The sequence below is a fragment of the Eurypyga helias genome, unplaced genomic scaffold, assembly GCF_000690775.1.
Source record: "Eurypyga helias isolate BGI_N326 unplaced genomic scaffold, ASM69077v1 scaffold18407, whole genome shotgun sequence".
NCBI classification, from domain to species: Eukaryota; Metazoa; Chordata; class Aves; order Eurypygiformes; family Eurypygidae; genus Eurypyga; species Eurypyga helias.
Genome location: NW_010261307.1, coordinates 20,529 through 48,054, shown reverse-complemented (window position 1 = coordinate 48,054; position 27,526 = coordinate 20,529). Strand labels below are relative to the sequence as shown.

At 38.0% G+C, this 27,526-nt stretch overlaps 1 protein-coding gene across 1 annotated transcript in view; it reads left to right on the top strand.

The window, feature by feature from the left end:
* Positions 1-9,761: 9,761 nt before the first annotated feature.
* LRRFIP2 (leucine rich repeat (in FLII) interacting protein 2) overlaps positions 9,762-27,526 on the top strand; it is a gene marked incomplete at its 3' end in the record, with an annotated part of 37,363 nt that continues 19,598 nt past the window's right edge. The window contains exons 1-5 of the mRNA XM_010155331.1: positions 9,762-9,851; positions 20,682-20,768; positions 22,280-22,330; positions 25,153-25,206; positions 27,115-27,180. Coding sequence (XP_010153633.1) covers positions 9,762-9,851; positions 20,682-20,768; positions 22,280-22,330; positions 25,153-25,206; positions 27,115-27,180 — 348 coding nt within the window. The remainder of the gene's footprint in view (positions 9,852-20,681; positions 20,769-22,279; positions 22,331-25,152; positions 25,207-27,114; positions 27,181-27,526) is intronic.

Below are 27,526 nucleotides of genomic sequence, written 5' to 3'. Positions count from 1 at the left end.
GCGTGGAAACGGCGGAGGGGGGGGGCGAGGAAGAGGAGGGAGGAAGGCCGGTGCCCTGCAATCACAGCCGGCGGTGTGCCGCTGCCTTTCTGGCTCACGGTTCCTCGAGGCACGTTACCGCAGCTTCGCTGTTTGTCGGAGCAGCAGGGCGTGCCCCTCCGGAGTCACGGTAGGTTCCGTCAGGCTTTCTGATGCTCAGTCGGGGCTTTTTTTTAAAATTTCAGATCGCCTTTATTTATCTATTCTTAGCATACCCCGCTGCTATAATTGTAAGGTGACTGTTGACGATAAGAGAGATGGGCACATTCATGAGATTGGAGGGAGCCCAAAACCAGCTCTGGGCTGTGATCTGCTCTGTATGTTCTGATTTCCAGTTTGAATCCTAGCGTGAGCCTTTGAAGGCCAGTGTTGTGCGTTTCACTGATAATAAAAACGTTTTGTAGCTGAAGCTATTTTCCTTTGAGTTTCTATGATCGACTTCGCAACTCCTTCGTTTTGGAGAGACCTCTACCCATCTTTGGCTGGGAATGAGGAAGGTCTAGGATCAGTTTTATCGTTTAAAGTGTCAGTGTTAGCATCCAACATCTTTGCAGATGTGTGGATTTTGGTTTTTTTTTTTTGTTACAAACTTTCTCTGAGTAAATCGGCATTTGTCTGGTGAGTTCTTTAAACATTCATTAGGTCTTGACTGTAAAGTGGTGAAATCAAACTTATTGGGGCTCAGAAACAGTTCTCTTCCTAATATACATCTGCTTTCTTGGTTAATGTAATTGCTTGGTGATGATGAAAGATGCTCTAGCAGTACAAAATAGTGTGATGTACATGACATGCGTTTTCTATTGTTTTGTTACTTGGGTTTGGAGATGTTTACCCTAGAGTGTCAAGTCATTCTTACCTGAACTGAATTCCTGGCTCTAGCTGAGAACTTGTGAATAGAAGGCAGTTGTGTGAAATGTGTCAGGGGTAGGTTTCTTGCCCTACACATCAATACTGCTTGTGGACTGACTCTCAAGGAGTGCTTTTTTTAAATTACTCTCATTGTCTCAGAAGATGACATAGTACTTCAATACATGTGAACTCTTAAAAAGTGCTGTTTAAATAGGACTCCAAGTAGTAGGGGTCTGTAGAATATCTTAAGGTTTAGACTTTCTCATAGTCTGCCAGTTGTCATGTGCATATACCCCAAAAAACCTAGACTGATATGTTATGGAATACCTCTAGTATATAATGCCAGCAGAGGATGACACACCCATCACATATTTGATACGGTGTTGTTGTATGTGTTTGTAAAATCCTGATGTGAAGGTGTGTGGTGATAGTTATGGGTCAGCACGCTTCAGTAGTGTCAGAAAAAATACTTAGAGATGCTTTTTGAGAAAAATATATTACTTTGAATATCTAGAAACTCCGTAACATGTAAACATATGTAAGGGACAGTTTGTGTTTATGCATTACATGTGCTTCAAAATAGTTCATTAATAGTGCTACCTGCTTGTGAAGGTGATAAAGTTGTTTGTTCTTTTTTTTTTGTTTGTACTGAGCATGCAGAGCTAGAAGCTGCTCCAAGGGAAGAGGTGAAGGGGCACCTCCCAAAGGGGCAGGTGGGACCCAGCCTGCTACCACATCAGAGGGCTAGTCAGCAAGAGTGATGTCAGCTGATCCAGGAAATGGCAGGTGGAGAAAGCTGTAAGGGTTACCCAGGGGAATTTGTCCTGCTTGCTTTAGTAGCTTTTCTCCCTTGTACTTAGTGTAGGAGTGGTACTAAATATTAAATTGGTAATGGAAAAATATCTTAAATAGCTGCAGCTTGTTACTGAATGTGGGTTGTTACCATGGGGCGCTCTGTTTCATTGAAAATAAAAAAAGGAGCCTCAATATAGTAGTGGTTGGTTTTGTTTTGTTTTTTTTTAATGAGTAATGAATCATTCTTTTGCAAAATGACAGAAAGTGTAGGAGTGGTACTAAATATTAAATTGGTAATGGAAAAATATCTTAAATAGCTGCAGCTTGTTACTGAATGTGGGTTGTTACCATGGGGCGCTCTGTTTCATTGAAAATAAAAAAAGGAGCCTCAATATAGTAGTGGTTGGTTTTGTTTTGTTTTTTTTTAATGAGTAATGAATCATTCTTTTGCAAAATGACAGAAAGGGTATGCGTTTTGAAAAAGCTGACTGTAAAAATGATGGTTGCTCCATTTTAGAATAAGCTCCTTGGAAGGTTCTTGTGACTTTGTTTTTTATTATGCATTCCCATCACTTCTCATGGTGCTCATTATAGTACTGTCATTTCCTCATATTTTAAAATCATGTTTGATTTCTTAGTTTGTTCCTGGTTCGTCAGCATTTATGGTAGCACTGATTCTAGAAAAGTCTAACTGTGTTACACTGCTTCTCTCAACCCTACATATGCTTTACATTATGCCCTGAGATATCCTCTGGTGAGTGACCATTATAAGAGCTTTACAGATGCTTCTTGTTACTGATGATAATACCCTGTATGTAATGTTACATTTTGTGGAGTAATGGTGTCTCCAGGAGCAGCTGTTTGCAACTGACCAGCAGAGAACTCATACTTCATAAAATAAATGCCACTGCTTGGAGCTCCATCACTGCATGATGTTGTCTTAGAATTTTGGTAGTCTGTAAAGACTGAGGAAGGTCACCAGAGATACCTTGCTGGGTCTGGAGGTGTCTGGTAGTTCTAAAGGGCTGTAGGATGCATTGGTACAGTTACTGTCTTGGATTGCCTTAGGTTTACCAGCACTAAGCAGGCATGGTTACACTTATGGCTCCATCAGGTGACACTTTTTCAGACTATGTAATGGCTTTATGATTGTCTTAACTGGTGACCTTCTGTTCATCTATAGCTTCATAACACCAACAGAGGGTTTTCAGTCCCCCCTAAGGAATTGTCATTCTGTTGCTAAATAGAACATAAAATGTTGTATTTATCACATTTTAAAATGGCAAATAAACGGCAAGTATGATGCGTTAGAGGGGTAGATTGTGTAGTTGTCAGCTTGTACTTCATTAACTGTCAGCTATCCAGAGAGTAACTTCTTTTTCCTGAAGAAGCTGTCACAAGCTTGTCTGCTCAGAGCAGGAACTTCGTGCCAACAGTTTCTGAAGTGGGACGTGATTAGAGATGAACAGCTTTTTTTAAATGGAAACATTGTTCATGAACTGGAATAACTTTGCCTCCATCATAGTAGTAAGCACTGTAATCTTTTGGCAGACAGTAATTATAGGCTTTTCTTTTCCCTTTAATGTTAGGCGCTCTCACTCATGTTAGCAACTCTTCTTTTGCAATAGGTTTAGTGTTAGTTAATATTTTTCTGACCATGGTTATTCTGAATGAAAATTCTAAACGAGTCCTTAAAATTATTGCATTAAAACCCCATTTATTTCCCTCTCTCACTCCCCACAAATTCCTTTGTTGGGTCATGGCCACCCTGTGATCATGCAGCTCTTTTTTTCTTGGGTGCCTTTGGGCCCATGGACAGACACACTAATTCCAAAGAGCATACCCTTATATAGGGACATTCTGCTGGGGAAGACTCTTATGTTAGTTTTACACAATTTTAACTCGGGTGTGGGTTGTTTTTTTTTTATTCTATGTCCATTTATTTCTGTTTGCTTTGACAAAGCACTGAAGGTTAAGCAAATAAGACTGTGATTTCCAATGTGATTCTTTCTGCTCCTTCTCAAATATGAATGCTACTTCTGCTGTTCTGCAGTAATAACACCTGTGGCTTGTTTGTAGCTCTGTCTTGCTAGAGCTCCAGTTTCACAAGACAGTTCTTTAAAATTGCGGAGTTGGCTTTTCCACTGTTTGGAGCATATTAACTTTTAGAACTTTGCTTTAATTGCGGGTATGGTAGCTTCCATACTTTCACTCAGCAGCAGTATTAATTTGTTGAAGTAAAGAGCAAGTGTTCAGTTAACTTATGAAGTATACTTAGATTCTTTAATTTCAACTCCATCATCATTGCATAGCACTCCTGCTTTTTAGATCTTTCTTTTTAGCTAGGTATTTGAAAAAGTTGTGGCTCTTCTTCATATGTTTCACAAGTATGTTTTGTTTTCTAGCATATTTAACATTTGTGGAACTGCCAAAAATCAAAGTGGGTTACTACTGTTTGTGGTTTATCAGCAACCTGTGATTGGTTTGCTGGTAAGGATTTTTTTTTCCTTCCTCCTGTTTCTTACATTCATCCTCCTTATTAATGTGTTTCTGACATTATTCGCCTAAATAATCTTCATTCAGATTCTTTTAGGTTCTTACACTGACTTCAGAAAATTCTAGCCTTCCTCTGCATTCATGTTCCCCTCTCCCACTGGCTTCATTGCCTTTTTGTTCTTAAGGAAGCAAAGAATTTAGCCACTAATTTAAATTGAGTCAACTTATAACTGAAATTGATCACTCAGACTGTTAGTGTGTGTTCTGTAAGATCCTTGAGTTTTGTTGTGAAAATGCTTAGTGCTGCATCTTGTTTCTAAGAGTCAGAAAAAATGAGTAACAAACCTAGGTATTTATGTACTCTAATGTTGTGAAATTACATTCAGGTGGTATTTTTACAATGAACAACTTCCCAGTAGTGCTTACCACGTGTCAAAGATACCCATTTCCAGCAGCAGAGGCAGTTAGTGCTATTGCAATATTCAGTAGGACCTCCTTTACGGTCAACTTGATTCAGATGTTTACAGGTGTGTAGCAGATAACTAAATTTGAAAGTGGACAGCTGAAAAAGCAAGTAACTTTGCATATTATGGACAAATGATGCAATTCCTTCCCAGGATTAAAATAATATACTTTGTTAAAGATGCAGACTGCTGTTTGTGGCCCTGGATTAGAAATGCAGGTGCTGCTGGTTTATATTCCAGTATTAATTAGGAAACTGTGAGGCTAGTTTTAAGAGCCAGTGATTCTAGAGGAGGGCTGCTCTTTTCTCTTGGTGGATCAGATATACAGGGATTGTTTCTAGACAGGTGAATTTTAATCATCTTGTGGTCTTACTTGAAAGAGAAAAGGAGAGTTTCAGTCTGTTTATTTATAGCCTGTGCACACTAGTATCTGAATGCCTTGCATGTCTGTGATGCCAAATACACTGGCGTAGGCCCAGGCAATGAAACAGGTGGTGCCATTCAAGGTGGTGAGTGATAGGGCCTTAAATTGTAGTGTAGCTTCTGTTTTACGTAAGACAGGTCACACTTTTTTTCTGGGAATCAAAAAAGAAACAAAGGGAACCTTTAATCAGAAGGTAATAGGAAGAAGAGTGGACAGCAAAGACTTGGGGAAGAGGTAAAACTTGCGTAGGCCTGAAGAGAAGGCAGATGAGAGGAGGAACTTGGAGGATTTCCTCACTGGTCTTCTGGTTTGTTAGGGGACTTCAGATGTTTTTCTTTTTTTTTCTTCTTTTTTTTTCTTTTTTTTTTTTTTTAATAAAATACAACAGGATGTCATGGCATCAGTCGTGGAATACAATATGTAACCCAGCCTACAGTGAGAAATAAACACGTAGTAGATGTGACTCAGGAATTCTGAACGGTAAATGCGGCAGTCTATAATGTACTCCCCTTTTATTATCTCTTATATTTTAGGAAGGCCAATGTAACAAACTGTTTATTGTATGGTTCAGTTTTGTTTTCAGGTTCTCTTCAGTTAGACATGCATGCGTGTCAAATGTTTGGCACCTTATATCTTTCTAAGAAGTAACATTATGATATGTTTAGTATTAGAATAATTGGTCTATTTATGATAGAACTGGATCTCTTTAGTACTGAACTGTATGACAAGCAAAAAATAACTCTTACATCAGCTCAATTACAAGTTACACGGAGTGGAAGAAATTATGACACCTGAAGGAATATTAAAACATCTTACTAAAGAAAGCTTATATCAGGGTTTAGTTTCAAAGCTGGCAGTAATAACTGTAGAGTCATATAATATTTTATTTTGGAAAGAACCTCTGGAGGTTACCCCTTGCCCAAAGTGTGGTCAATTACTGCAGGTTTTTCAGAGCCTTGTCCAGTCAAGTTTTGAGTATCTTCAGGGCTGGACTTCTCACAGCCTCCCTAGGCCAATGTTTAACTACCCCCTGTGCTTCAGCACAATTCCTGTTGGAGATGTGGGCACTTTAGATTTGCGTGTAGCTGTGCTGTTCGCTACAATGCCCTAATGCACGTGCCAGCGTGCGTGCACCTCATGAGCTCGCGTTCATGCACAGGAGGTATCTCTTCTCCTTCCTTGCTGCACCCTGTCCTGGCCACCCACTAGCTGTAGTGCAGGACCTCGCATCCTCTGGGTTGTCTGGCCTGGGCAGATATCATGATGCAGTCAGCGGGTTGACTTCTGGCAGCATCAAACCATATTTTGGCTGCTGATGCTTCCTCTCCAAGGCCTGATACAGCTCTCCTGCACTCCCCACTGCTACAGCTTTTCACATTTTTATATACTTCTTTTCCAAAAGGACTCCTTTATTTTAAAGATTTCTTTGGCATTCTCTAGTTACTGTTTAGTCTGACTGATGATCCTCTTGCTCTTCAATAGACCAGTTTGGGACAAATATCCTGTCAGACAATTTTGCATTTTTGATTAACACGCACAAATTCCTATTGTCACATTTGTTATCATCCAGATCTTTTTGCCAAGGGTTAGCCTTGCAAGCACCTGCCACTTATGTCCCCTGCCTCTACAGTTCTCTCTAGTCTTCTTTGGTATTTTTGTTCCAAATGTCCTTATAATAGCCTTTCTTTTTGTCCTTATCAGCCTTTCATAGTTTTCTCTTTCCTAACTCCTTCTTGTAGGCAAAGGCAACATCTCTGTATACCTTCTAGGTAATCTGTCCCTGCTGCTTTTCTTGGGTTTGGGCTTCAGGAGTTCACTTCGCCACACTTGCCTTCCTCCACGGTGTCTTTGGCACAATTTTGCTATACAGCAAGACTGAGATTAAGTGCTTTTTACTCATTTAAATCATCAGCATCTAATGTTTTTTTAGAAATTCACTATATATATACATTTAAACCTATATAACCTTTTACATTCCATTCCCCAAATCAATCTGCCAGCTAAGAGAATCTCACTGAATTAACAAACGAAAGTTGGCTGTCTATTAAAGTGGTGTATTTAAAAGATGTTCACAAATGCAGTTCAAGTCTATGGTATGTGCAGTTATTCTGCAGTTTTTACTTACGTGGTAAATATTTTGTTAAGAAATACAACCCTTAACATACAGATTAAAAGAATTTCACGTCATACTTGGTGGCTTTTTTTGGTAGATAGGTTTGAGGTCAGTTGCTTACATGAACTGATCTATAGTAATAACAATTTTCTCAATTTTTTCTTTTTTTTTTTGCTAATATATAACCTTGTGAAAACTTTCTGTAGTAGAGGAGTATTATTTTGTGTTGATGCAATTTCTACTTTGGGCCCTATCTGCTTTTCCTATTTGAAGTCAGCCAATAAGGATTACTTAAAAAATGTGCAGATTTTTGGAGACACTATTTCTAAATGTGGGCAGCAATCTGTAGCTCTGAGCTTAAAGCTTTGATACAGAGATCTCCAAACTGTGTTCTGTATGTATATATATAAATTAATCTGAGTATAACACCTAAGTTTGCTTGCTTGTTTTGACTTAAAAGACAGACTCTTACTGAATGGTTTAAGGGTGGCAGTACTTGTCCCAGGCCTTATCTTGGTGTCTCCCTTTGTCTTGAGTTTGGGCTCTGCTGTCATAGTTTCAAGACCCATCCCAACCTCCGATAATAGTGAGGCTGGAACCTTACGTTTCTTCCTGAAAGTGTGCTGCTTCCTAACACCAGAATTAAAGCCAAAACAATAACAAAAAAAAAATGTTGTGGGGATGTAATAAATAAATTGAACCATGAGCCACAGGCAGATGGTCAAAACACTCCCTGGCAGGCGAGTAGTGTGTTGGTCCAAATGCCTGTATTTTATCCAAATATTGCACTGCAAAATGAATTGCAAAATGAATTGCAATGCAAAATGAATTGAATGGATGGAATCTAGTGGGGATACTTAGGTCCACCCTTTCCCATATGTAGGGTGAGTTCATTAGAAGATGCAAAGGGCCTGCATTTTCTCTGGCCCTTTCAGATACTGTGGTGTTATTCCTCTACTACTCATCTTCAGGCACTACAAGCTCTCTAAGGTTTTTACACAGTGGAATAGTTGTGCATCTGCAGTATTGACTATGTTTAGTTTGGGTTCAGAATAGCAACTGGAAATGAGTAAGATTATTGCATAATTGTTGTATCTGTCCTATGCAGGATCTTTTAAGAAGGGAGACGTCTAGTTTCAAGTCTTAGTTGTCTTTTCTCTCATCAGCAAATATTCTGTATCCCTTGTCTAAGTGCATAAAGAACATTAAAATATCTGCAGAATTTGAAGCAAAATAAAAGACTTCCTGTCTGCAAGGGAAGGAGAGAAATAGCAGCATACAGGTGTTGGGGGGTTGTTTGTGCACGTAGAAGCTAAAATACAAAAAAAGAGCTGTGATGCTACTTGAAATCTTTGAGTGCCAGAAAGTACCCCAATGTATTTTGCCTTTGTGATTGCTGTATAAAAGTAATAAATTAAAAACTGTGCTTGTACAAAATACCCATTGAATCCTCCCCCTACCTTTGAAATTGTCAGGAATTCTCAAACGTTTGCTAGTTTGACCCAGTATGATAGTTTTTGCACTAGTTCAGTTGCAGATAGCCCATAGTAGTTCCCTTCTAGACCTTTTCTGTTTGCATGAAGAAAAATTTGTTCCAAGTAAGGTGTTTTCCCAAGCCCCATGTGGGATGCTTATCTTTTTTATATCAGAGATGGACTACCACCAAATATTCTGATCTGGCCTTTGGAAGAACCTGGATGTCTGGAATTAGCGTTTCTTTAAGATATTTGAAAAAACTAATTTAGGTGTTGTGGTGTTTTTGAGTAATGTTTTGCTGTCTGTGGCTGTATGTGCTATGTTTTGGTTTGGTGTTGATTTTTATATCTTTGCAATTGAAAACAGAGGTGTCTGGAAGAAGACTAAGAGGGTACTTTATGTATTATTCTTGGTTTGTGATGCTAGTATGCTTCCCTCTTAAATTTCCCAAATACTGAATCTTGTTAAGCAAAAGAATGTTTGTCTAGAAATGTCTCCTACTACAGTGAAACTTCTGCTTTAGTAGAAGACTGCAGTTGTCATTCAGTTGCAGCTGAGTTAAATGTGAATAAGCCCCATATACCTTGCTTGGATGTTCTGAAAATTTTGTCTGCTGAATGTGTCTTCTGTTTTGGATAGAGCTCTAATGATCGTGTAAGTGTAATTCTTGAACCCGTTGTTACCTATCGGTTTTCTTCATGTCCATAGAATTAAATGGATACTTATTTTTAGGAGCTGTGAAAAGTGGCAGGGTACATAGATATCATCATTGAGTTAGGAGCAGTTGACAGTTGTGCATAACTTTGAAACTGTAGGTAAACTGATGGGTTCTGTTCAGTAGAAAAATACTGTGTGTGCACCTTGTAGGATGCAGTGGTGTTCTGTAAAGCTGCCACGAGATATTTGTGATGAAAGTTTTCCTGTAAATAAAACTGCTGGATAAATCTGTGCCAATGGCATGTAGGTTTCTTGAGTGTTATATAGCTAAAGAATTGAAAAGCTTACTACATCATGGGGTGTGGATTATTTGTTTGGTTATAATTCCAGGTCTGAAAACTGAGCTTTTTCCTGTCTGTTTTTGCAAATACAGAACCACAGAATAAAAATGGGAACTCCTGGATCGGGACGGAAGAGAACTCCAGTGAAAGACAGGTTTTCTGCAGAAGATGAAGCTCTGAGTAACATTGCCAGAGAGGTTTGTTAATTTCAAATTGTCTAAAATTCAGAACTAGGGCTGAAATCAATCTCATTAGCCAGAAAAAGTTAACTTTTTAAGCTGTGCATTAAAATCTGTGATTAGCCAAAAATGTGACAATACAAAAGAAAAGTGTTTTTGATTAAAAAAAAAAAAATCACATTTACATACATTATCACATAGTGGTTAGTGTAGCTTCACAGGATCACACTTAAGCTTAGCAGGTATTTCTACAGATGGTTATATGCTTAGCTAAAGACACAGGAGGAATCTAGTTGGTAGCTCAGGTCTAAAACTCAAAAAAACCCACATTTACACCATTGCAGCGTGTAGTATTCTTATTAAAAGGTATTTGTAATATATTCTATTTCAAATATGAAAAGTCACATTTATATCAAAATAAGCCTGCTATATACACTATACCAGGATTTTCTGAAGAGTCACTGCCTGCAAAACAGAGCTGGAGGTAACCAGCCAAAAATGCAATTAATAAGAAGTTGATACAAAGGGGAATTTTGCCCTGCCGGATACAGGAAGGAGGCAGCTGAAATTTGGAGTCTATTTGGACTTGATTTTTTCTGGAAGGAAATGCTGTGACTTGGAAACAAAAGCCTCAGTACTGTTTGTATACAAGTGGATACACAAGCTTTGAGCTGCATTATGTACAAAGCTGCTTAGCCTAGTTGTTATAAATGAATGTAAAATGCAGATTCTATTTGGCCTTGTAATGTAAACTGTCTGTATATGTGTGTGTATAGTATATACACGTGTATGTAAGATAAAATGGGTAGGTGATAGGTCTTTGAAAACACAGCTTCTATATGAATTTTCAAATGTAGCCATGATAGACTGTGTGCAAAGGAAATGCTTTGTCAGAATTAAAAATAATTTTCTTGTGGTTGGTAACTTGGTGGAAAGCTGTGTTCACACTGAATCCAATGGAAGGTCTCACCCCACTAGGTAGGTTCTGCGTGGGCCTTTGGGTTATGTACAGTCTCGCTCATGTTCATCTCCCATTTTACGGAGAAAGCAGTTAATGAAGGAGAAGGAATCTGGCTTTAAATTTCTTTGAAGTATTCTTTCAGGTGCTTAGTTCCAACACAGTAACATCAGTTTGCAACTCGGCCTACAAAAAAAAAGTTTCAGTTGCAAATTATAATAAGTATTATCTCACTTGAAATGACTGTGGGACTTTGTGCTCTTACATCGTTAACCCTCTCAATTAAAATTTGAGCATCAGTGTAAATTAAACAAAAATGAAGGGTTTTTTTTCTCCGTAATGCTAAACTTAGCTAATATGTGGCCTCACAGGTAGAGGCCTGTGTAGGACAAGCTGGCCCTTGGCCCCCATGTCAGACAGCAGCTGTTGTCACTGGGTTGGTAGATGTAATTCATAGTATTAGCCAACTTATTATAAAGAAAACTTATACTTTAAAGGAACCCAGTGTGCTGCTTAAGATCTAACAACAGAGGCTGATTAAGTTCTGTCTTTAAATAACATCTGATTTTACTGTGCCATATGTAGGCCTTATCATTTGAATCTGGGGAAGAGTCTTCAGTTAGCGTGCTGGCATACAGCGTGCCGAGTCTTCAGTTAGCGTGCTGGCATATGGTGTGCTAATTCTCAGTGCATGAATATATAGAGTGGATGTACTTTACCAGTCTGAGGCCACTGTCTCTGCAACGTGGCTCGCTTATCTTTTCATTGTGAAAGGGTGTTTTGTTCCTCAACTTCCTCTTCTGAAATTACCTTTTTAGCAGATGTTACTTAGAACAGTTGGATTGAGTCCTGTAATCCAGAAGTCAGATGTCTTGTGAGGAAAGTGTTCCTGAAAGGTATTCTAGGTATCAAGAGGTGGTAAACAGAATATGATGAAACAAAAGGCTGGCACTCAGGCTGGTCTGCCTGGAAAAACTGCATAGAAGTAATCCGGGACTCAGAGTGGTCACAAAATAGCACTAGGAATTTTCAGAGTTTGTAATAATAGCAAAGACTTCTAGTATAGTGTATGAAGTTTAGGGTTTCTACTGCAAAAGTTCAGATTTCAGAAAGCACTTATTCTTTATCACCACTCTAATTAGACAAGATTGAGATTTCCTTGTTCTATGGGCTGTGTAAAAAAAAAAAAAAAAAGGTCATCTTCCTTTTGGTACCAACATATATCTGCTTTATGGGAAACAGTGTAAAGAGTTCTTTGGTACTGATCCAGTAAATTGATTTCTGTGTAGTCATTTTTCTGCACTGTTTGAATCTTGTGTCATCTTATGTGAAAATACTTAATGGAAGACAACGGCACTATTGTAAGATCTGAGGGACCTGGTCAAACTAATTCCTCCTTGTGAGTTTTCTTTCATTTTCTTCATCTTCCTCTGCATCAGAAAACTTTCTGTCCGTTGGTTGTCTCCTCCCTTTCACTTCCTGTAACACTAACACTGTTATGTAGAGAGTTCTTTCATATCTTTTCCTTGCTGTGGGAGTTTGCACTGAGACAAGCTCTTCCGCAGTGTCTCTGCCCTAAACAAGGCACAAATATGCTAAAATGTTCACATTAGAGTGAACTACTGCCTTATTCCAAGAACCTGTGAGTTATCAGACTGCTTTCTTCCGGACCTACTTTGTGTTGGGTTGCACGTTATCCTTCCTGGCATTGAATTCCCTGTGCTTAATAAAACTGAGGAAGAATAAAAGTGATGTACATGTCCAGGGACAGAGATTTATGTAACGCACCCTCCCTATTACTCCATGTCTTAAGTGAGACTGGTTGCAGTTGATCAGTTTGGAAGTCTCACTGTGGTACAACAGGGAGGATTACCAGTTAGTCATGTTTGTTTCAAAACCTGTAGAAGCAGGTGGTAGGTTATATTGACCAGGTGTTCCCTGCAGGGAGGAAAGGAACTCAGTGTAGATGGATCCAACTACAGTAAAGTGGAGTATTGACAAGTCTTCTGATTATAGCAAGGTTAACCCGAAGGCAGTTAATATTTTTTTTTTTTAAAAAACAAAAGCTCCTGAAAATATGAAGATTTCCGTTATACTATTTCCTTGTTCCTTCTGCAGCTGTTTTAATGGATACTGAAGCTGTTAGTTTCTCAGATTGACAAAGAATATAAGCCAGCTGCTGTGGAAGACAGTTTTTTCTGACTCATGGAAAGTTGTGCCTTTTCAAATAACAGATAGAGGTTGTCTAGTATGACTTCAGGCTCCTCTTCAGATGAGGTGCTTAGGCAGGAATCCTTTTTGTTTAACAAATAACTACATAAATAAAAACTGAGGTTCGTATTCTCAAGGTTATAATCAGAGTCTGTACTGGATACACTGATATGATCTCAAGATCTGTTTTCCCATGGCTTTGTTGTGGAAATTCTTTGCTTATAAAGCTGTTTTGTGGACAGAGTATCTTCATCTGACATCTGCATTGCTGCTTGACTTGTCTTTGTAATTTACAGGCAGGTGGTTGTGTTCATGTTAAGTATTCAGCCGTAACCTGTTGTCACCAGCCATCTCTTAGGATTACTTGACAACTCTTTCTCCAAGACCAGCCTTACGTGCAAGAGCAGCGGTTTCAGTCCCTTCTGCGTTCCTATACTGACTTCAGTTCAAGCTCAGATACAGTGGACATCATGCCAGAAAGTGAGAAGGGTCTGATTCCTGTAATCTCACTAGCATCAACCTGATAAGCAGCAGTTAAAGGCGCAGTTGGGATTTACCTTTTATATCCTTTCTTTCTGTGCTTGCTTCAGCAACCCTTCTGTTCTTCAAGGCTGAATGTCTAGATGACAAAGAACTAGATCTTGTGGACAACTACCGCATCAGCATTCACTTAATTTCCTCTTTGTAGTATCTTGCGTATATCTTTTCAGGAGCTTCTCTCATGATGATTTCATTGTATACCAGGAGCCTGGAAACTTGTAATAGGTGTTTTCTGAATGGAAAGAAAAAGGATTAATTTTGATTTTAAAATTCACATTGTAGCTGCTCATACTTTGAGTACAGTGCAGTTGTTCTCCCTTTGGTAAAAACATCATGTTACTTAATTACCAGGATAGAAAAAGCTGAGAGTTCAGTATTTTAAAATGTTTGAAGGAGATATATATATGTATGTGTATATAGATGTGTATATATATACACACACACACATACACACACAGTATATATATGTGTGGCCAGCAGGTCGAGAGAGGTGGTTCTGCCCCTGCACTCTGCTCTTGTGAGACCCCACCTGGAGTGCTGCGTCCAGCTGTGGAGCCCTCAATATCAACATCAGGAGGATATTGATCAGTTGGAGCGAGTCCAGAGGAGGCCACGAAGATGCTCCGAGGGCTGGAGCCCCTCTGCTATGCGGACAGGCTGAGAGAGTTGGGCTTGTTCAGCCTGGAGAAGAGAAGGCTCCGGGGAGACCTTATAGCACCTTCCAGTGCCTGAAGGGGCTACAAGGAAGCTGGGGGGGACTTTTTCCAAGGGCCTGTAGTGACAGGACAAGGGGTAACGGGTTTAAATTGAAAGTGGGGAGGTTTAGATTGGATATCAGGAAGAAGTTCTTCCCAGAGAGGGGGGGGAGGCACTGGGACAGGTTGCCCAGAGAAGCTGTGGATGCCCCATCCCTGGAAGTGTTCAAGGCCAGGCTGGATGAGGCTTGGAGCAACCTGGTCTAGTGGAAGGTGTCCCTGCCCATGGCAGGGGGGTTGGAACTGGATGATCTTTAAGGTCTCTTCCAACCCAAACTATTCTATATAGTGAATTTAAGAACAGTTAACAACATAGTCTGATATATTGAATCTATTCAAAGCTCAGTACATGTTCTCTCTGCATTCAGCTTCAGCTTTTCTTAAGAAAACAATCAGTCAAAACCCTGCAGAACACCACCCGCATACAGATTGTCGTAGTAGATGCTAGATAATTTTTGAATTAATGTTGTAATAAGACATCATGTAAATATTTAAGTTGTTTGCTGTTGATTGTAATAGCGATTAAGGATATTTTGTAAGAGACAAGGTATTCTAGACATTTTTCTAATCTATATATGGATCTGTATAATAAATGGAAAAAGAATGAGACATTAGAAATAAAGAATCGTAAACATCTAAGTCATGTAAACCTTAAGATTTTGCTCTTTATAGTCTTTGCTTTGTAGGCAACCGGAGAAAGGGTAGGCACATCAGAAATAAGTGGGAGAAAGATGTTTCTGAGGAGGCCTGAAAAATGCATTTGGCACATGAGTGATGCTTTTGCCTTGGGTCCGTGGACAGTAAGGAAATGAGGGGGGTAAAAAGTGTGGAAACAAGAATGCAGGAGAGAAATAATGCATGTTCACTTAACAAGACATGATGAAATAAACTTGATATTGCAGTGTGTGGTAGCAGTTATGAAATAATTTGAATATTTTAAAACACTCATCCTGATGCTTTGGTGGTGATAGCAGAAGCAGAGGGAGAAACAGGGTATCTTGGCAGGGCATGCTGGCATCCTTGCTGCTGCCATCAGCTAGAAGAAAGAAAACCTCCTTCCCTGGACCTCCTGCAGTGGAAGATGCAGGATTGTAATGCTGCCTATCCCTTGACAGAGAGAGAAATGAGTTACATGTATTGTAGCCCACAATGACAAAATAATTCTAATTTTTGAATGAAAAGCATTCATAGTTTTTCAGAGGTGAATGACATTTTAGTATAGCCTATATTTTATCCTTATGAAGCTTTTATGCTGATTCTGAGGTAATTAATGGATCACCTCTACAGTATGAAAATTTAAAAATAAAATACTCAAGCTTTCTAGCGAATTCCTTCTTGTAAGCAAAGAGAAAGAGAAGGATACCTGCCTACAATATGGAGACAGATGTTATGCTGCTTCTTCCATATCAATTTTCTATACTAGTATGCTTCTTTCCTTGGTGAAGAACTTGATCATTGATGTGAAGAGACTAAGAAAAATCGTCAGAAAAAAAACGCTCCAGGCTCAATCTGTAAAAAGCATTCAAGCTGAAATCTGTTCTTTTTCCCTTTCTTCTCTTGCCAAAAATATCTTGTATTAACTGAAGAATTAAATGTTAATCTTGTAATTTGAGATAAATGGTTTGAAAGGTTTTCAAAAGATTGTGGCAGAATGTGTATTAAAAAAGGAAAGATGGAGTAAACAGAATTGGTTTTCTAAATGACTGTAAATAGTTGTTAGTAATTGTTTCTTAGGTGAAAATGGGGAAACTGACCATGTCATCTGTGGTAGAAGGAGAACATTAACTTTCTATCCACATGTTTAGTACACATGTGCAACAAAATAACTCCCTTTCTCTGAGTACTGCTTCGAAGTGCTGCTTCGAGGTAGTAGCTTAACTGCATGAAAACAGCCGGATTCATCATATTCTTCTAGAATGAAATGCTGTTTTTGCAGGTGCAAGGAAACTTCTTAATGTAATGCTTTGTGGTACGTACTCTGAAGTGAAGAATTCCAGGGCTCAGCAGTGAACAGATGGCTTTGTTTTGTTACTCAGAGCAGAGCTATTACCCTAAGAAATGCAGATATGGCACTTGGTTTAAAATCACCTATTTGTCCTTATCTTAGATGGTAAAGGGTAAGGAGTAGTATGAGTATGTTTTTGTTAAAAAAAAAAAAAGGTGAGATTTAGTTATTAGTTAATACGTTATTAATTAGTCCCTTTTTTAACCTATCCAAACCAAGTCGAGGTCTTCTTCACTGTGTTTCTTTCTACTCAATCCCTTCTGTTACAAAGGTGTTTGGGTTTTTTTTTGTCATGACCCCCTGCAAGGCTACAGGAGTGGCTGGAAAGCTGCCCAGCAGAAAAAGACCTGGGGGTGTTGGTCAACAGCTGGCTGAATATGAGTCAGCGGCATGTCCAAGAAGGCCAATGGCATCCTGGCCAGCATCCGGAACAGTGTGGCCTGCAGGAGCAGGGCAGTGGTTGTCCCCCTCTGCTGGGCATTGGTGAGGCTGCACATCAAAGCCTGTGTTCAGTTTTGGGCCCCTCGCTGCAAGAAAGACATTGAGGTGTTGGAGCATATCCAGGGAAGGGTCTGGAGCACAAGTCCTGTGAGGAGCGGCTGAGGGAGCTGGGGTTGTTCAGCCTGGAGAAGAGGAGGCTGAGGGGAGACCTGTTTGCTCTCTACAACTACCTGAAAGGAGGGTGCAGAGAGGTGGGGGTTGGTCTCTTCTCCTAAGTTACAAGCCATAGGACAAGAGGTAATGGCCTCAAGTTGTACCAGGGGTGGTTTAGAGTGGATATTAGGAAAAATTTCTTCACTGAAAGGGTTGTCAGGCATTGCAACAGGCTGCCCAGGGAGGTGTTTGAATCACCATTGCTGGAGGTGTTTGAGAGATGTGTACGTGAGGTGCTTAGGGACATGGTTTAGTGGTGGGACTAGCAGTGTTAGGTTTACAGTTGGACTTGATGATCTAAATGGTCTTTTCCAACCTAAAAGATTTCTATGATCATCTTTGTAGTCCTCTATTTTCTTTCTTGATAATTTCTTTAAATAGATTCCATGCAAAGTCATTGTATCTCTACCTAATGGCACCTCTTTGCCCTCCAGAATATATAACTAAGCAACTTCTTTCCATTTTACTCACCAGTGTAAGCGTAGTGATATGGCTCTAGCATGTTTGGAAACCTCACTTCTTATTTGCGGTTGAAGTATTCAAAAAATTCAGCTATCACGTTTCTTTTTAGCAGTTGGAAGTCCCCTTTAGACCTTTAAAAATAAAGTGTCAGATTGGCTAGATCTTGGACAGTTTAAGTTTTACATCAGGAAAACAGGAATTTGGTATGTTATATAACTTTTTAACAAGAAGTACTTGAATTAGGTGATACTGTAATGTATCTTTGTCATAAATAATATATTTTGTTTATGTGTGTCTGGTCTACAGACTGCGTAGACCAGTGAAACAGAAATGAAGTCAGTAGTGGCCAGTCTGGTTTTCTGAGGTTGGAATTCGATTAATGCAAGCTGTAGACAGCAGCCTGTACTGACTCCCAAACTCATATAAGCAAGCAAGAGTGATGTGTTTGAAATGTTCTTCGATTCAAGTAGTAATTGAATTAGAAAAGTATTGTAACATCACTGCTGATTCTTCTGCTGTTTTTTTCCAAAATATAAAAGTAGTCTAGATTTCCGTTCTCTGCTGCTTCTATGATCCAAACAGCTTCATCTTTTCAACACCGTTCTCTGTCCAAAGCTGTTGTGGCACTCTATTTCCCTTAGCAGATTTTTAAAGACTTTATTTCAACATAGCTGAAGAATCTAATTTGTGAGGAGTGCGTTGCCATCTGCTTTCTTCAGTGACACAGAGTGAACAGCAGCACACGGGAAGAAAACTGTCTCCTTCTGAATTACAGTTATTTCTTTGTGAATGTTAATGTTGAATTTCAGTCACATAGTTATCGAGATTTGAGTGCTTTGTTAATAACAGGAAGTCTTCTCTCTGACAGTTTTGCTGAGAATAAAGGATTATTTGGTATGATGGCCTTTGAGATGGTGATGTGATTTGTCTCCTGCTCTGGTTTGGTGAAGGAAGCTTGGTAACTGCTTTCAGTTAACTTGACAACTTCCTTGTCTTTTTCAAATTTGGAGAAATCTAGTTGCTCAGATTAATATTTAATACATTTTTTTCTCTAATTTCTCTAAAAGGATAAGATGATTTTTTTTCTTCTAATTTCAGGCACCCATTTTATGACTAATATTTGTAAAATTCTCTTGTATTTTATCAAGGGTTTAGTAAATTGTAAGAAGTTAAGTCCTCTCTACTGTGGGAATGTGAAAGTTAGGTCTCTGGCTTTAGAACTAGAAGGGAGTGGTGAAATGTAAATTGATTTTTAGCATGAATCAGTGAATGAATGAACTTTGTCTCTTAAGCAATAAAACCTTGCCAGAGTCTAAAGGCTAGATTTATGCTGATACATAGAACTAAACCCAGACAAACTGTCCTCCTTCTTTCTGTGCTGCATACATGTCTGTGTGAAAGTTTATGTGGGACAAAGCTGTGATTACAGACAGTTACAGAGTAAGGCTGCCAGTGAGAAAAGACTTTCTGTTGCATGGGAATTCCCTTTTTTCTTGTGTACTGGCATCAGGTAGGAAGAGTAGCTTTATGCTGCTTTGAAAAAGGATTACATTGTGGCAGTTAAGAGTGCTGACACAGACTTGGAATCACTTCATCTGAGTATGGAAAATACAGTAAAACGGTCTTGATGGAAGAAACGCAGGACTATTTTAAGTAATAAAGCTATGTTTGCCTTCTTTGTTATTATTTGCTACATATTATCATACCTTAGTTTAAACATAATTTGAAGTTAAACTCTGAGTTAAATACCCATTTTTCTTGAAGCACAGTAAAAAGACAGTTACAGTATTTGCAATTGTAGTGGATTTTATAAGTTTATAATGTTTCACAGAAAACTATGCTGTGATTGTGGCAAAAGCAGAAAAAGACTGTCTTTAACCAAAGGCAAGATCCCTTTAAATTTTACATTAAAAAAAAAAAAATCTGTAAGATTATGTGCTTTGGATGTTAGGAGTTCTGAATTTTTGGCTTCTGCTGTTTCTCATAAGTTTTTAATTAACATCAGATAGACCACTGGAATTTTTTGGTGGAAAACCTGACTTGAGTGGTTTAATATCTGAAGAATTTCAGAGAGAATTTTCATAAGCTCATTATTCAAACTTGAAAAAATTGAGCTTGTGTTTTCCTCAAGTGTTAGCTTTATGTCAAAAATCATTGCCTCATGTAATTAACTGATTAAATTAGAGGTAGCATTTAGGGGCTGAAAGACAACGTGTTTTGTTTTGGGTTGACGCTGACTAGAAAGTGGAGAAAACACATGCTGACAACCAGGTTTCACAAGCAATGCAGGAGATACAACAGCTTTTTGCCACTGAGAAGGGAGAGGTGTCGGTACATCCATTTTGCTGGGTCTGTTTAGGGGCTGAAAGACAACGTGTTTCGTTTTGGGTTGACGCTGACTAGAAAGTGGAGAAAACATATATGCTGATAACCAGGTTTCTCAAGCAGTGTAGGAGATGTAGCAGCTTTTTGCCACTGAGAAAGGGGAGGTGTTGCTACATCCCTTTTCCTGGGTCTGGTGTTCCTAAGGTCCTTGTAAAGCCAGTTCATTTCTCTAGCACATCAGAAAACTGCTTGTTGTGAACTTCATGATTCGGTAGTTAGTTAATTGGTTTACAGCAGATCCTGGGCGCTTGAGCTGGGTCTGAGAAAGTTGTTGGGAATGTAAGTTCTTGAATGGAAAGATAGGGAAGTCCCTTTTTGGTGATGGTGAATGCGTGAGTTAGTTCTTGAACTTGAACCTTAAATTTATTTCTTACATTTTGCCTTATTATCGATTTGATATTATGGTTTGAAGGAAATGGACTTTTAAGTAATGGTTGCTTTTTGAAAGAATTCCAAATGATAGCAGAGCTTTTAACTCTGACGTGAACAGTAGTGGTCTAATATCTGTTTCTTGCTTTCTTTTTGGTTTTAATGTCTTTCTGTGGCCAAAGATTCTGCAGCTGCCTATAAGTCTGTTAAAATACTGTGCATAAACAGTCCTGTTGAAGTTTGCAAGACATGAATTTTTAGGTTTATAGACAGTAATATTTCTGCACTCATTTCTGTTATCAACTTGTAATTCTTTTGACTAGTAATGATGCGTGTAAAGATTTATCCTTTCTGAAGTTTCATTCTGAGAACTCAGCTTTTTCTACTACTTACATATTGTGATGTTCAAATCTTAATATGTTTTTGTGAAGAGACTACTCAACTCAGTGCTCAAACCATTATAAAAAAAAATGTGTTTCTAACTTCCAATAATTTCAATTCACTTGCAGGCAGAAGCCAGGCTTGCAGCCAAACGGGCAGCCCGAGCAGAAGCAAGAGATATACGTATGAGAGAGCTGGAGCGACAGCAAAAAGAGGTAATGTAAATCATCAGGAATTACAGCAAACCTATACTAGAATTCTTAAGGTATTTTATTTCAGTACTTGCATCAGATTTTGTCTCATGGTGTATTTCAGCTGCATGCTAGTATTTTCAGCATCAGACCAAGTGTCAGCTTCTCTCTCCCCTCATACACTTCTCTTTCCCCTTAGTTTATGCATCAGAAAGGATAGCTTGCTTTGTAGTTATCTGTGGATAACACTTCACAAAATAGTGATCTGAACATTCATTTTGAACTTCCTTAACAGTTACGCTCATGTTGTGGGAAAAATCTGCTATACAAAATAGGGTACTTGCTTTACTGAAAGCAAGGGTACTCCTGCTTTCAAATGAAAACCAAAATATTTTTAATGTGATTTTAAATTCTAGCTTTACAGGCAAAATCAGATGCTTGGGTGTTTTATCTTTATTAAATTCAGTGCTAGCAATCAAAATCAGACAAAGGTGAATCTAGATGTGTAACTTCAGGTATTTAAAGGGTTGAGGCTTTCTTATTACTGCGTATTATTGTTTGTTTTTTAAATGAGCAGAAGAGGGAACATAATGACAGTGTCCAAATCTCAGGCTTACATAAATAACGTTGCATAGAGAAGAACAATTTTAAACTTCTAACGTGAAGTTTAATGTTGGCTGGATTTGAATTACTAGATTTGTGGCTGAGCCAGCTGGTGACTTTTGTGCTTTTATAAGACCAATTACGTAATACATGTGGCAGTTTCCTTCTTGTTGCTGTGCAAAAGGTCCATGTAAATATAAATAACTGGCAGCACAGCATAAATAATAAACATGACCGTACCCAAAATGTACACTGCCTAATGTGTGGGATAACTAAATATGAAAAAGTAGAGAAAATTATTTTACTCTTAATGTATTTATAATATACTTAATAACAGTAAAGTTTATATATGTGACTTTGGAGATGCAGTTTTCAGTCAGTTTCTTCCCTTGTGGATTATACCAAAAGTGTTCACAATAAATACCTATTGTCAGAAACTTTAAAAAAAAAAAAAAAAAGAATTGGGATATGGGATAGTATTTACACATACAGTTGTATGTTGCTCCACACATTTCTCTTAAAAAATGTAGTTTGCATTTCTTGAGTAAAAGAACCTAGGAACTAGGTTTTTGGTGGTCTGACTGTTTCATGGTTATTGCACTTGATCCAGGTTTTGACGTAGCATGAAAAAGATGGAGAATTTGTTATTTATTGTGATTACATTCAAATCCATGTAAATGCTGATATTTGGGGTTGGTGGTTTTTTCTGTGTTATAACAGTACAATTTACAAAACATGTTTTTGCCTTAATTTTATAGGGTTCTCGTTATCCCATGCTTAGAGTTTTCTAACTGCTGTAGGTATCTGTTGTTATACTGGAGATTACATGGCAATTAACTGAAATTTTTCAGAATTTTTGATATAGGAATCCAGTCTTGGGTGGTGACTAATCTATATTGTAAATGGTTTGTTTTTGTTTCTGCGTTTTGTAGTTGTCTCACTATTCATACGATAGAAAATGGGCCCATATCCAGAAATGGATGGTAGGCTAAAACTGCCTGTTGTGCATGTTTTTGCCACTCAGAGAACTAACACAGGATTTGAAGGAAGTAATTTACTAATGGTTTGCTGTGTGTCATTTCAAAGTGGTTTATTACTGAAAGCAATTACATATAAACTATATATGGATGTGGACATGCCAGGGTACTTTGTGGCAGCAAAAGTCCAACTCTGAAAAGGTATGCTTTTCTTAAAATGAAATAATTTTGTTTCCACCATGTACTGGCTTGAAGTCATGGATCTATTTTAAATGAAATTATGTTAGTTTCAAGCTAGGTAAACATCTTTTCAATAATAAATATTTTTATTTCAGTTAATTTCTGAGGTTTGGCTTTTTACATTTTTATCTTAACAGACTTGCATTTATTTGTTTCCACTTTGAGTAACATGCCAAATGCTATGCAGCTTTTTCACTGACGATTAAGTCACTTCTATGACTTACAAATCTAACTGTAAAAGACTAAAAAAAGAAAACGCCAACCAAAAAAATAAACCACAGTGCCACCCCATGCACCCCTACCTCCTTTCACCTCTTGTCCCCCGTTTTCAATTGATAATGCTAAAATACTTGACTGTTCATTTAATTAGATTAAATCCACCGAATAAGAAGGAGTAGAGAGTTGAGTTACAATTTGAGAAAGCTACTGTTCAATTTATACTCATTTAATATGATGTTTTTTTAGAGTTCCTTTCACAAACCTCATGTGCCTGTTAACTTGCATCTCCCATGTGCCTTTTTTCTTTTTGTGGTTTTAGGGAAGTGTTTACTGTGTGAATTCTTTGAATCAAGAGGATTTAAATAATACATGCTGAGACTAACCGTAACTTCAGATAGTTAAAACTACCATGAGAGTTAGTAAGCACTTCTGTTGACAAATCCTAGAACTGTCATTAGAATTTTATTTGCAGTAATTGTGCTGACTTTATATTGTCTCTTTGCCTAGCTTTGTGTGTGTTTTAGTTCTTACGTCACTGACAGAGGACAACATAGGTTTTGTTATCTCTTGATGGAACGTACATTTGACTGCTTTTTAGCTGGAGAGCAAGGGTTTCCAGACTGGAGAGCACAGATTGCATTTGTCAGCCACCTCACTTCGAAGTTAATGCCATTCAGCTGAATGACACCTTCTTTTTGCACTCAGAGGCACATCTGCTGCGGGACGATTGTGAGCAGATGCACACTCCTTTCCTGGATTAGGGGACCTAACCTCTGTCTTCGATAAAGCACACTTTTCAAACTTTAATTCTGAGAAATCAAGCTTGATAGCTCCCAGCAGTGGTTACCTGTTTGCAGTGTGGACTGTAGCACTTTATCCTTTGACCTGAATATGCTGAACATTTTAACACTGGCTTTTGATTTTCTGATTGTATGTCAGGAAGAGACTTGTTACCCTCAGTGAATTACCTACAGAAATGTACAGAAAATTGTATCAGAAGCTGAGGTTTTGTATTATAGGAGCCTATTATTATCTGGGGTGTTACACTGGCAATTAAGAGGAGTCTTCCATAAATACCAAACTAACTGCTTGCAAGCTGCAAATGTTATTAAAAGATATTTGTCCACTCAGACCATGAAGTATATTTAAGATAGGTAAGGATCTGACAGTGTTGAAAGTTATTTAGGATAATGTTCATTTTCAACCTCAAAGTAGATACTACAGAGAAGACATTATTTTTAATGACCCTCGTTCCCTGCCCTACCCCACCCCTCCTTTGGGAAATTATTTTCTTGCAAAGTGTTAACTAGGCCTCTTGCACAGTCATAAAACGATATGACGCAAGTTGACGTATCCAATTATAATGTAGAAAGTACCATGTGACCATAAGCAGTATAAAGGCCAGCTCTAGAGATCCCCCTATGACGTGGAAGCTGAGCCTTTAACTTCACACATATCTGGCTTACAATCTTTAGAAGAGTTTGACACACTGAAAACTGTAGGAAGCGAGTCATTTAAGAAAGGATTCCTGGGTTTAGAGCCCTGCTGTAACCCTTAAATGGGATAGTTTAAAATTAAGGTTATTCTTAATATGCTTACCGACTGTAACTAAAAACTTGAGACACTTAGGCACATAGCGCGTTTTAATATTTAATTTTAAATCAGCTGTATTTTTGTTATGCTGCTTCTCACGTACTCCTTGGGGTGAATCAAAATTAACATTCCCTGATCTTTCAACAGTACAAAAGATATAAAGGTGCCCTAGTTAGTTGTCCTCCCTCAAATTTTTTAAGTTGCCTTTTGTATTTTCACTTGTCATTGTAGAGCAGAACTACCTGAAATTGATCAGTTTGCCTAAGAAACTTTGTTCCTATAATAGAGGAGAAAATCTGAAACATGTATGAAGGAACTGAGAATGATCATCTCTATTAGGGCTAAAATAACTTTGTAAAATGTTCATAATCTGACTGTAGCAATTAAATAGTAAAATTCTTATAAATGTACATGTTAATTTGGAAAGCTTTTTATTTTTTTACTTCAATTTCTTAATTTAAAAAATTTGTACTTTTTCCTGCATTAATGTAATAATTAAAAGAAAGTTTGAATACTGAACACTAACTATTAATCATATTAATCCTCCTTATTTTCATCTCCTAATGTAGTGTGTTGGCATACTTACACAAATCAGGTGAAATCACAGTTCTTCTGATTGATTGGTGTCACTTGCCACAATGTTTTATTCAAAACACAGCATTAAAAGTGCTAACAGCATGTTGCTCACCTTTGCTTGTTTTTACTTTGTTGTCAACTCATCTTTTTTCTTTTTTTTTTTTTCCCTTCAAAATAACTCTGCATTTCTTCTTTCTCAGGAAGATTCAGAGAGGGCCAGGTATTCTCACCGGTCCAGTCGACATTCATATTTGGTTTGTGTTCAAACTGTATATTTTTCCTTTTCCATCATGGCCTTTAAAGAAAAGAAGAGTTTGGGGGTTGTTTTCGTTTTCTTGGGGAGTGGATGACGCTTTAAATCTTCCAAGGTTTAGCAGTTTTAGAGTTAGTGTTTTAAATCAATTAAAATACCCAGGGAACTTTAACATTACTTTTTCATTGGTGTTAGCAAGGTAGTTTATTATTATGTATTTTTATCTTTGCATTTAAAAAGAATCTCAATTGTCACCTTTTAATTCTTTGACTATGTTTTTACTGTAAATAATAGGTAGGTGTTTGGAAACTGTTCAGAAGCACATTTAGTTCAGCAGTCAATTGTTTGGAATAAAACTTAATGACAAGTATTAATGCCATGTTTTAGTGTTATTCCAGTCTAATGTGATTTATTTCTTTTTTAAAAAACGAAGTAATTGTATTCACTTAGGCTTCAGATATTGGCAACTAGTAAGAATTAATTGGCTTATCTTGAAATGGTGTAGCATTAGGATTCCTACATGAGTTGTCAGTTGTCTTCTGATTGCTACTACGTATCAAATATGGTCAGATGTGAAGGTGGTATTAATGATCAAACACTGGCCTAGTGCAGATAAATCTAATGAGGATAAAAAAAAAAATCCTCTTCCCCATTTTCTCAATCTCTCTCAGGATCCCTGCAGACAGGCAAATTTTATTTAATAAAGTAAATACTACTGCTGACTCAGAGTCCTCTTGAATCAATCAATATTGAAGATGTGTAATACTGGTTTGTAGCTTTCATTCCAAAATGATGCTGATGGTTCTCTGCTCAGTGGCATATCTTTTCTTGCACTTTGGGTATTACTATGTTTCTGTAGTATTTAGAATCACAGAACAGTTTGGGTTGGAAGGGACCCTAAAGCCCATCTAGTTCCAACCCCCCTGCCATGGGCAGGGACACCTTCCACTAGACCAGGCTGCTCAAAGCCTCGTCCAGCCTGGCTTTTAAGATGGCCAGGGATGGGGCATTTGTGGAAGAACAAGCATTGGTACCTTAGGATAAAGTTTGAAGAGGAGTTTGGTATGATGCAGGGGTTTATTCCTTTGAGAACATGGGGATATGTTATTCATTAGTGGCAAAGTCTTACCTGGATGATGCAGAGTATCCCAAAGACTAATAGAAGTATTTATTGCATTGTGTATCTGTACAATCCAGAGGCTCTCTTGTATCCTCTTTACGTCATATACAGTGCTAAATGATGGTTATACCAAGAATTTGTAAATGTTTTCCTGGTTTTAGTAGATCTGCCTAGAAATCAGCTGGTCGTTGATTAGGGTATATAGGCCAAGAGAGGGAAAAGTTGCTAAAATAAAAAGGTTGGATTTGTTTCTTTTGGAAGGTGGAATAAGCTTTTTCTTTGTGTGACTTAAAAAAAAAAAAGTGATTGTCACTTACTAAGAAGTTTCAGCAGTTAAATGTGATCTTTGGTTAACTGAATTATGTGTAACATATTGCGAGTCCTGGTGTGAAGTATTTCTGCAATTTATCACATGGATATTTTTGCCAAATAAATTGTTTCAATAAGGTAGCATTAGCTACTTTGCAAACAGTGCATGGTTTACAGAAAAAGCATGTAGAGTATGCTGTGTGGCAACACTTGAGCTTGTGAGCGGCTACAGGTTTGATCAGATCTGTTCTTGCCTTGGTTAATGTAAGAAAATACGCTAAGGCGGAGATTAAGTAATATCCTTGACTAAGGACTAGGACTTGAACTCAGCAGGTAACTGAGCTCATTTTTCAGGAGCTTACCTAGAATGTTATTTTCCTACCTCTTCTATTTTGTGCCTTTCAGTGAAGATTTAACAGTTATTAGAGCTTTAAAAAATTAATTTATATATTGATATATTTTTACAATTTTGTTCCTAAGAGTTCTTTGGATGTCAGTGAGTCTCACAGGAGTAGAGCAAGTACCTCCAGAAGGAGAGATCTTGTGGTGTGTAGCCTGGAATGAGCATGCTTTGCTGTGTTCATATTGTAACGTTTTCTGTGTCTACTTACTAAAGCAGTGGTTTGGTGAAAGCATGCCTCTTGATGCTAAACCGTATTAGTAGGGCTGCCACAGCGATTGATGTAATCGAGTAATTTGAGACACAAAGTTTTGAGGCCTCAGAGAAAGTAAGTGATGTGTTTTTTCTTGAAGGTAACTTCAAACTTGAATAAGTGTCTCCACTCTCTCTCTTCTAATGCCTCCAGAAGAGAAGTAAAATAAAGTGACAAAGGTTGTGCGTCAACCTTGATAGGTACAAAGATGTTGCTAAAAGTTTACGTCAGGAAACCCT